Source organism: Hippoglossus hippoglossus, chromosome 4 (assembly GCF_009819705.1).
Source record: "Hippoglossus hippoglossus isolate fHipHip1 chromosome 4, fHipHip1.pri, whole genome shotgun sequence".
In the NCBI taxonomy this organism is placed as follows: Eukaryota; Metazoa; Chordata; class Actinopteri; order Pleuronectiformes; family Pleuronectidae; genus Hippoglossus; species Hippoglossus hippoglossus.
The window spans coordinates 11,280,287-11,291,187 of NC_047154.1; the positions used below are offsets into that span (position 1 = coordinate 11,280,287).

Below are 10,901 nucleotides of genomic sequence, written 5' to 3' on the forward strand. Positions count from 1 at the left end.
CGGATTCCTTCGAAACGCATCATTTGAACATCTTTGTTGCCTCAGTTGACAACAAGCACATCCCAACACAGATTAGAAAATTAAAGACTCTTTTACTCAACTTTAACCCCAGCGTTCCTTGGATCTGTCTCAAGGAATTATTGCACAGTATCCTAACAGATGGCATCTGTACTTTCAAGTTTCTGTCTCATGCAGCCCTGTGAGGCCTTTAGCCGTGTCTTCATTCACTGAACACAAGGACTGAGATGGTTCAAATATTAGGGACCAATAATATCTTAACTGTAAAACAGCACCTGTAAGGTGGCAATATCTTCAAAAAGAGCAAAATAGTCATATTAATTATGAATCTGTGGTTACGTTTTATTAGCTTCTTGTTCTTTTCAATTCTTGGAAAAAAAGACAGAATCTCTAAAAACAGAAAATAAGTCGGTAACAAAGGATTACCGCCTGTGTTACACCAGAGATCCACAGTTGAATAAAAGACACTTCTCTTTTTAAACGAAAGCTTCTCATGTGTTCATGAAGCTCCTGTCATTGTTCTTTCATCATCCCACAGACACTGTATTTTTCTTAACACATCCCAACTCGTTGTATTGCTTATAGTTCCATTCCTCCACAGACAAAACAACACCAACCTTAATATGTGCTATTTAACTTCTGTTCATATTTGAAACCAGACATGATATGATGATAGAACATAATTATTCAGTACTATGACACACTTGCATTTAATTTGTATCCAAATGTGAAGTGGAAAAACAATCAGAGTAAGTACAAAGATAAATAAAGAGTTCGCAAAAGAGCTTAAACTTGAACATTATTGTCTTTGGTTACAAAGATACAAACATGAAAAGCAGGTAAACTTGGTAAAACACAAATAAAAGTCAGACTTTGGTTCATACATTGACAAAAAAGCCTGAAAATCCTGACTCTTCTTTGAAAACAATCAAACAGAACAGCCGTAACCTCAAAAGTTTAACAATGCAACACTCACTCGCTAAGATTTAAATATATCAGTTTGGTTAAAGGTAAAACTGCTTTTGCACTTATTTTTGTTAGTGAGAGCAATGGAGGGCAGAAGTCTGAAAGAGATTTATCTTAATTACTTCAACAGGGCAGCTAGCTGGGAAAAAAAACGTATACCTCTTCCCTTTGAATACAAAAATCGATCAGTAATATTTCCACAAATAATCAGCGAAAGACGAGCGATAAAGGGAAATATAACATGTTTGAGAGAGTTTGCTCTTTTGTTTACAATACAGTGCTGGAAAAGAAATGGTTGTTGTTGCATTATATAAGATGAAGAGCCAGACACTGTCCACTCGTCGAATTTCAGTGAACATATTTCTTAGCTTATAACAATTATAGACAATTTCAACATAAAATAAATACTTGATTCAAAATTGAAGTTTTAGATATTTCTAAATTGACTAAAATTCCCCCTTAACATGGAGAACAAATGACTAAGATGGCCATCGGCCAGGTTTATATAAACCATGACCTGTGTAATTTTAGAGTTGCTTCTAAGTTCCAGACACTGAAGAAACAGGAACTTAGCCGACAGCTGTGACCGACTGGTGTGAGACATAAACTAAGACCAACAACAAGAAGGCGCTAACAGCCTCTCAGATGCTCCACGAAACCAAAGAGCTGGAGGTATTTTCAGTCGTTCTTCAACACAGCCAAGCTCGCTCCATCACTGAGATGCGACTGTGTTCTTAGCACGGACTGACGACAGTGAGAATCCATATGAGCAACAGATAAGGCTTTAATGGCTCACCATACTCAAGGTTTGGGAAATTTAGCTGACTATACCTAAAACAAACCAAAACGACACAAATACAGTGAAAAACACACTCATCTGAATGTATTGTTTTCATTTTCCCCCAGGAGTAAGGACACATCACCAGTTGTGTCCACTTCAAATCTACATACATGACGGGTACAGGGTATTTAAAAACACTTTTTAAAGTGATGAAGTGAAATAGAATAACAACAATTAGTAGAACAAATGTGCAAATCATCCCCTTTGAAACATTCTTTACTGGAGGGCTTTTCTATCGCACTGCATTAGGTTTACAGATGCTCCTTTTCCCATGTTAAGTCTGGTGTGCCTCAGGGGTCAATTTTAGGTCCAATTTTGTTTCAGCCTGTCCTTGCTTCTAATTGGAACTAAGAGGCTCAATCACATTACACCCATTTTAGCCTCTTCACACTGGCTCCCCATTTGTTTTAGGATTGATCCTAAATATATTTTTGTCCTTTCAATCCCGTATGAAGCCTTTCAATCCTCAGGAAGTCTTCTAACTGTTCCTGAGACCAGGTAAGGAGACAGAGATTTTAAACTCAGGGCCTTAAAGCTCTGGAACGACCTGCCCAAGGAAATGTTGAAGACTGTCTGAGTCGTCATCTTTTAAAACGTACTTCTCTCGGAGAGCTTATTTTACCGTAACCATTTCTATATTTGAACTCACTTCAACTTTTTTTAATTTACTCTTCTTTTTTGTAAAGCACTTAGTAACTGTTTTTAAAATGTACTTTACACATTAATTATTACTATTTATAACTTATTACAAATAAAAACTGGTGGATCAATGTAGTGATCATAGTTAAAAACCTGTTTGCTGTTCTAATAAGTGATTAGAAAACCAAAATATTCCCCAGCACATTCAGGTGTCACGTAGGCTGACACTCTACATGTGGACCACAATGTATCTGACCGACATAACTTGTTACTCAGTTTTTTCTTTTCATCTAATTTCAACAAAAGTCATTTTCCTGTGACACTGTCAATGTTATTGCACAGTATATGAATATATCTGCTGCTACCTAACAGATGGCATCTGTACTTTCAAGTTTCTGCTAAAAAAAACTGTCTAAATGCTATTTGAGTCTTGAGGCATACTGTGCCTTAAAAACAGTACGTGAAACATTACATCCTCTGGTGCCATAGTAAGCTGAGAGATGCTTTAGATGACACCCGAATGTTTCCATTCAGGACAAAGTAGGAAAAAGGGTGAAGATGTTGGTGACGGTCAGACGTGTTGTATCGCCAACTCCTGTCCTATGAAGCGGCGCAGGCGCTCCAGATACTGGCTGTATAATTCAATGTCATTGTGTCCCGCTCCCTCTACCCAAAGAGGCTCCACGGCCTTGGGGCAGCGCTCGAACAGAGCCAGGCCGTGGGAGAAGTCGATCACCTCGTCCTCTGTCCCGTGGATGATGAGCACTGGAGACGAGATTTTGGACACTTTCTCAATGCTGAAAGGAGAAATAAGGGAAAGATTAAATGTGACATCAATAAAAGTCAGTGAAATATATTATAAAATAGATTAAAAAAATTCATCTATGAAGCTGTATTTTTGTCTGTACTGCAATATTAATTTGTTTCGAGCTATAAAAGATTTATTTGATTTAAAAAGAAGATACACATTTGAATGTTTAGTGTAACAGCAGTGCCATATGTAGCAGTGACTGCTAGGGTTTTATTGCCTCGGTGCTGATAAATGATCATATGTGCCAACACAACCATCTCTAGCACAGATTTGAAAACAGATTGGATGTTACACACCAGAAAAATAAATATTTGGACTTCACAAGTTTATAGATTTTAGCAGTAGAAATTAACATCTTTTTTTATAAATTACATAAAAATTTTAAAAATGTTAAGCAACAGTAAACACACAATCACCAAATCTAAAAATGAGTCACTTGATGTAATATCAACATTTTTTCAAAGAAAACAGGTAATGAAGAATCAGACTGATACACAGAGAAAGGCAGGATGCCAACTGCCCTCTTACTCAATTTAAACAACAGACAAACACTGAAGCCCCTTCTCAGCTCACTGCACACACACAGTGGGGCATTCCCTGGTTTCCTACCACCTCTGCTCCTCACCCACTTGTTGTGTTAAGGCTGACGTTGGCTGCGACTGACCTTCGTCAGACTCAGCCACTAAAACTAAACTGACAAGGAGAGCAGGAAGGATAGAGCCTCGCTAATGATAGCACCACTCTGAGTTGTTATTGTCTGGCCAAGGGAATTGTTTAGTGTCCAAGGATTAAAAATAAAATGTTACAGCACATAACAGGTAACACTCACATTACAAGTCACTTACAAAATCTCTGAGTAGAGCATGCAAGTGAACATGAAGTGTCAAACAGAAGCTCTGTAGGATACAGAGCCAAAAGTACTGACACTCATCACCACCCACCTGTATTCTGTTATATGACCAGATCAGCAGTCACTATTTAATAAACGGTATGTGCAATAGTTGTAAACATAAATGGATGTTAATTACCTCAGTCAAGAAGGATATGTTTTCACTGTCTGTCCGTCGGTTACACAAAAACTACACAGTGGATTTCTATGAAACTCGACAGAAGGATGGAATATGAGCCAAATTTTACTGAGTGACATTCTAGTTCTTTTTTGTAAAGACTGTAACAACACAGTTCTTCTCAGTAAGACTAAATTTATTTCCTGTGTCAGGCTTTGTTTATTAATATGATAGGGTATAACTTTGGTCCCAAACTTTGCCCGAGTAATGTACTTCTACTAGAAAGGTCACTGTTGAATATAATTATTATGTTATTATTATGAATATTGGATCTTTACAGCCAATGACACATTTAGTGAAAAATATTATTACACCTTGCACCAATACAAAAGTTCAAAGAAACAGAATTTCTAAACAATTCAATACAGGAAAGTGTCAATCATTTTATATTTGATGCTGAGAAGGAGGCTTGTTGAAACACAGACCAACATTGTGCAGAGACTTACTTGGGGAAAGCGTCAAAGCAGTAGGTTTTCTTTGTGTCAGGAAAGGCCACTCTCATGCCAGACGTCAGAGGTGAGTGAAGAACAACGGCAGCACACTCATACCGCGACGCCAGGTCTACAGTAGGAACTGTACCGATGCTTTGTCCATACAGGATTATATTCTCTGGGCTTATACCATACCTAGTTAAAACCAAAGAGACAGAGAACACCTCATAAAATGGGCCAACAAATAAAACTTAAAAGGGATAGTTCACTGAAAAATGAAAATGTACTAATTTTCTGCTCACCACTATGACGATGGATGGGTTGGTGAAGTGTGTGAGTCCCATAAAAAACACTTTTGGAGTCGGTGTTGCAGCCAAATCCAATACAATTGAAGTAAATGGGACTCCTTCTTCAGACGTAATAAAACAGAAAAAAAACACAACATGCCTCCATACTGCTCGTGTGGTCAGTCATTGAATTTCGACTTGAAACCGCGTCATTTTCACTGTGTTTTAAGCCTAAGGCCGGATATATTCCTGCTGTTTAAACAGGCGTTTGCGTAGACAACCGGCTGCGTCGTGAACATAGTTGTTCACATACTTGCAGATGTACTAAGCGTGTTTGATGATTTGCTCTGCCGGATTAGCCTGCTGATGATACATCACAACACACACAGTGAGTCAATCACCCGGTCACATTCCCTAATATTACTGCTACAGCGCACCTACTGGTCAAGTGCATAGTGCATCTGGCGTACGCGTAGCGTTAATTTCTGAGGACGTGCACAACCGACGCTCCAAATGGACGCAGGATGCGCAAGGCCGCCATCATGAGCACACGTACGCACGCTTAAAGGTCCTCTGATATCCTCCTCGGAGCCGCGTCACTTTCGCACGCACACACACACCAGAAAGCCTCACACACAAGCACAAGCACTCGCCCAAGGGCACCCGTGTCCGCTAGCATCCCTACTTCCAGTAGTGGACTTTAAGGCTAAAAGCATGGTGTAAATTACCTCATTTTGAGTTTAATATGAATGTCGGAGCTTGCAGACACTTGGATGACACCACACGAGCAGTATGGAGGCATGTTGTGTTATTTTCTGTTGTTTTATTACGTCTAAAGAAGGGGTCACCTTGGATGCAACACTATTTAACCCTGAGATTCCTAAAGTGTTTTGTGGGACTCAAACAATTCACCCACCCCTCCATTGTCATAGTGGTGAGTAGATAATGAGTGAATTTTCTTTTTTTTCTGTGAATTATCCCTTTAATCAGCAAAAATATACAGTGGCAAAATCTAAAAATATGACATTTTATTGACAATAAACCTAAACATAAAAGCACCTCTATCAACTCTTAGTTAGCAATCTTTAGTGTTATGTCCTCTCAGGGTTAAAGCCACATTAAAGCAGGTCCGCTAATGAGACACGTTATCACACCACAACATCCTGAAGAGACATGTCTCTCCCAGTCTCCCCTCATCCATAAATCTCACTCTTTTTAATTCCCCTGGCATCTGTCACTGCTTTGATCTCCCCTCTTCATCTCAGCTGTCCTAATCACAACTACTGCTTCCTTCATTCACCCTCTTCTTCACATCTTAATCTTTATTTGACCCTCCTTCTTCTGTCTCCTTTCATTTTTCACTCCTTCTTTTTCTTCTCAGAAACAATCTATCCACATTTTTAACATGGTGTGATTTGCGCCTAATCCAAACAATGTGCCCTTCTTGGCAGAGGAAGATGAAGTCTAATAAATCGTCCCCCTGAAGGACATATATGGGCCAATCATATCATCACTCACCGTGTGCGCAGGGCATGCCAGGCAGCGTCTATGTCTGCATAGAGGTTCTTCTCAGAGGGTTTGCCAGTGCTGCATCCATAGCCGGAGTAGTCGTAGGAAAAGATGTTGCAGTTGATGCGAGTGCCAAGGCCGATGTAGAAGCTGCTCATCTGGCCGAGGTCGACTGCATTACCATGAGAGAAAAGCACTGTAAACCTAAAAGGAGAGACTTGGTCAAAATATGGTCCAGTGGATATAGTTAGCACAAATTCCAAGGATATTTTCAGTATTTCTACCATTTCATGTTTTCTAGGAAATAGCATGTACACAGTCTAGACAAATGTATCATATTGGCAATGTCTACACTTTATATTGCTACAAAACAATACTAGTCATTTGCTTGATCGAAACTGGTACGAATCATATACTGTATATAAAGATGGACAACGCGTCTCCACTTCCACCCAATATATAGAAATGAGGTTTAAATTTTGGAGAGTTATAATGCCGTTCATCTTTATATACAGTCTATTGTATAAACATTGGACATACTACTGGACTTATGAAGCAGACAATTATATTATATTATTAATATAATATACAATCACAGATCTGAGCTGGTAACTAAGTTGAATAAACAAATAACAAAACCATAAACAAGCTGTTTTCAGGATAAACAAAGCCTGGTTACTGAGACTCCACACCAACACATCTTTGTCTGCAAGTGTTGCTTGCTGGAAAATTGGTTTACCACAACACAATGGACTCACATAAATTGTCTCTGACTTCAAGACATTTTGATCAACCTGAGAAGCAGCATATCGACCATAAATGCAGGGTATTCTAGCCGTGGCCTTTCATTCATGAATGCATGTTGTGCTCTCCAGAGAAACCTGATCTGTTGTCTGCAACCTGACTGTTTTGAGATCCTCCCTCAGTGGTTCTGTTTTTCAACACAGACACACACACAGACAGCATTTGGCTTTGCTCTTGGCCTTTCCACTGATAATGTGGCCCAACAATGATTCTGCCATATCAGGTTGAGTTTGGATTCATTTTTGTGTAATAGGAGATAGACATTAACATATACGATGACTGTAACATAAGCCTATCCATTTCTGTTTAATCTATTTGGTAAATTAATCAGCAGCTGCACAGAGAACAGGATTGGTGTCAAACAGACGTCAAATATACTTGTATATCTCGCAAAAAAGGTGTTTCCTTTCTCAGACCAAATGATATGTACCCTATTCTCAATAACTATTTACCAATCAAAGACAGTAAAGTCAGTGACAAACCTACAGGATGGAAACCCACATAGATGAACATGTTATGTCTCTGACTCACTGAACACTGATATCGTTATCATGAACCAGAATCCCAGAACACACAGGAAAGTCAACATTCTAGTTCCTACAAATCACAAGATAAAAAAACAAAAAAGATTGAAGAAACTGTTAAAATGGATGACAGAGATGCACCGAAAACAGAGAGATAATCTTTGAGTCAGCTGAGTCAACAGAGAAGTACAACAACAGGTCAAGTAAAGGAAGTAGACATGGATGTGTGCGCGAGAAGATTGACAAGAAAAGAGGGCGTGGAATCACTCCAGAGGTGTGACATGGTTATAAAATGAATGAGAAAGGTCGAGCAAGCCGAGATTGACAGTTTAACACATACATACAAAAAGAACGGATAAATCACCTACTGACGAGGAAGGTAAACCTTTCAAACTCCCTACCTGGCATTAGGGACACAGCGAATGTACATGCAGGCGACTTTGTTCCCCCGGCTGGATCGAGTGAGGAACACCTCTGTCATGTCCAGCTCCCTCTGCGTGTACTGATACTCTGCTCTCTCCAACAGGTGAAGCTTCCATCTACCTTCCACTTCCCCGGACCCTCCGCTTCCAGCAACGGATGCCCCACTCCGTGTCCGCGGGTTCGATGCCCCAGTTGTCCCCGTTGAGGCAGGGCCCGCCTCTGGGTCGGGGAGGAACGTGTAGGTGGGCTCGGGGGGCAAGAAGGCGAGCTTGGCCGCGATGCGGCTGGGACAGGGCGGGCAGCAGAACAGGCAGCAGATCTCGCTGAAAGAAAGGCCATTCATCCTTCACTGTGCAGGAGGAGGAAGAGGAGGAGGACAAGAGGATCAGTGTGCTGATGCGTCCACATCATCCCAGTGTTTACACAATCAGACACTTATTACAATGAAATGTACAGGGCTTCCACAACACTAGCTTTGTTACATCTCAAGACTATGCAGATTAGAACTATGCGATATCAACATATATAATTAGCACAAGCTTGTTTTCATCAATAGCAATATAACAAAAGTTTAATATAACATCTATATTTATATAGTGTTTATGCACAGTGAGGACTTATAACACATCATTTGTAAAATGTTTTGTTGTTTATTAAGTGTTTGTCTTTGCTCATAAAGAATAATTTAAAACCACAACTGACTCTTGAGCAGAACTCTGTCTTAAAACTTTGTCTTTAAACTCAAAAGAAATAATAATGTGACATTTATTAAGATAATTATTAATATCGACTGATATGAAAACTTTTATCACAAGATCATTTTTGGCCATATCGTCCAGCCCTAATATAGATATAGATGTATAGCATGAAACTGGTCAAGTGTTAATTATCTTTATTATCACTTAAATAATTTATCAGGTAATAATATTCAACATGTTCTGGTTACAGGTTCTTAATTGATATATTATTGCATTGTACATCAATGTCTGAAAATTGTGGAATGTGTCATTATTACTTTTGTGCAATTTGATAACTTCAAATCCAGTTTTTTGTTTGACAGCCTGAATAATTTGATGACTTATGATAAACAAAGAAGCAGATGAACGTTATTGTTTGAGATCTAAACCTGATGTATTCATGTATGTGGTTAAACTAAATAAGTTGTGTACAGTTTTTTTTACAACTAATAACATTGTTATCACTGTCACTCGGACATATGGTATGTATTAGACTCTGAAGCACATGACATGGATCCGACAGCAGCAGATCTACCTGTTGAACTGAGGAGCTGAGTGGGAGTAAAACCGAGCTGAACGAGAACACAAAGGAGGAAGACTTCCTCCTCCTCTTCAGCCAAACACAGGATCCTGTGGAAGTGTCCTGTCAGCAGCTGGCAGAGGGAAATGTTATTTACTCAGTCCCTGCTGTGGTTTCTGTGAGCTGCCTGAAGTCCACGTCACATCCATGTTGTTGAGCACATTCGACGCCCTGGACGTTTGTAGGGAACCGACGAGTTTCTCCGTCCGTGTTGTTGACCTCCAAAACAAACTGTGGTCGCTCCTCGGGTGCAGTCAAACCCTCTCGGTGATTCTCCCTGGTCCACAGACGAGTGTGAATTAACAATGTCGGTGACAGCACGACTCGTTTCCCCGGACAGAGACGTCTGTACGTCTGCGTGTAGCAGCTAAACGCTACTCTGGCTTTAAGCTAACCTCCAGACATAAACACGGCTCAGATCCGCAGAAACTTCGCTCACCGACTCCAAAATTAAAAAACGAAAACGTTCAACCTACGTTCGCGTACGTCCGTGAATCGGCAGAGGACAGAGCCGCCGTGTCCTCTTCACTCCTCATTTAAACTAATCCGTGTATGTCCGGTGTTTTCCGACTTCTCCGCTGTTTCACCGCACCCGGAAGCGACAGCTGACAGGATGTCATGTGACGCGCTCCCATTGGACAATGAGGGGAAACTTGTTATCGCTCTGCGTGACGTATAGACCAACCCGACATGTCTGAACTTCATTGTTCTGTCACCTTTGAAGAAAAGAACAGGTGACATGTCGCAGTGACCCTTGTTAATGACGTGATCATGATACACATGACTAGACCTATTAAAGGTGTGAGCCCAGCACATAGTTACGGAAGAGTATTGCATTCACTTGAGATAAGTTTCACTTGAGATAAGTTTCATTTAAAAAAAATATTAATAATAAAAAAACTTTATATAGAGCTTTTTTTTGTTTTTTCAAGTGAATGCAATACGCTTCCGTACACAGTATTTATTTACTTCTTAATAATAATGAACATAATGCATCATCGTTTTTGTGTGTAGGCAACTGATAAAATGGTACTTTACACCCCCTGACCTTTCAGGCCCCTGAGTCAGTATGAAGCATACAGTGACTGTTAAAATACTCCAAACAACCACAAAGAGACACTAAACAAACACAAAGAGACACCAAACAACCACAAAGAGACACTAAACAAACACAAAAAGGCACCAAACAATATGACTATTTGTATTAGTTTTGTGTGTCTTTCAGTTTCCCATGTTGGTGGACTGGGTCGCCTTTCTTTGCAAA

The 10,901-nt window shown here is 39.8% G+C and overlaps 1 protein-coding gene across 2 annotated transcripts; it reads right to left on the reverse strand.

The window, feature by feature from the left end:
• Positions 1–335: 335 nt before the first annotated feature.
• abhd17ab (abhydrolase domain containing 17A, depalmitoylase b) lies at positions 336–10,307 on the reverse strand. Of its 2 annotated transcripts, none has more exons than XM_034582869.1 (5): positions 9,593–10,307; positions 8,299–8,669; positions 6,579–6,773; positions 4,789–4,968; positions 336–3,261 (listed from the first exon to the last, which is right to left on the reverse strand). In XM_034582869.1, the coding sequence occupies exons 2-5, from the start codon at positions 8,661–8,663 to the stop codon at positions 3,036–3,038; spliced, it is 966 nt and encodes a 321-aa protein (XP_034438760.1). In that variant the 5' UTR covers positions 8,664–8,669; positions 9,593–10,307; the 3' UTR covers positions 336–3,035. The 2 variants fall into 2 exon arrangements, with proteins under 2 accessions (XP_034438760.1, XP_034438761.1); XM_034582870.1 differs by having other exon boundaries at positions 10,114–10,265.
• Positions 10,308–10,901: the final 594 nt, after the last annotated feature.

Coding starts and splice junctions, on each gene's coding strand:
- abhd17ab (XM_034582869.1), bottom strand. CDS start 8,663: ATGAATGGCCTTTCTTTCAGCGAGATCTGCTGCCTGTTCTGCTGCCCG. Junction 6,774..8,298: donor CGCTGTGTCCCTAATGCCAG/GTAGGGAGTTTG, acceptor CTCTCCTTTTAG/GTTTACAGTGCTTTTCTCTC. Junction 4,969..6,578: donor TGGCATGCCCTGCGCACACG/GTGAGTGATGAT, acceptor GGTTTTAACTAG/GTATGGTATAAGCCCAGAGA.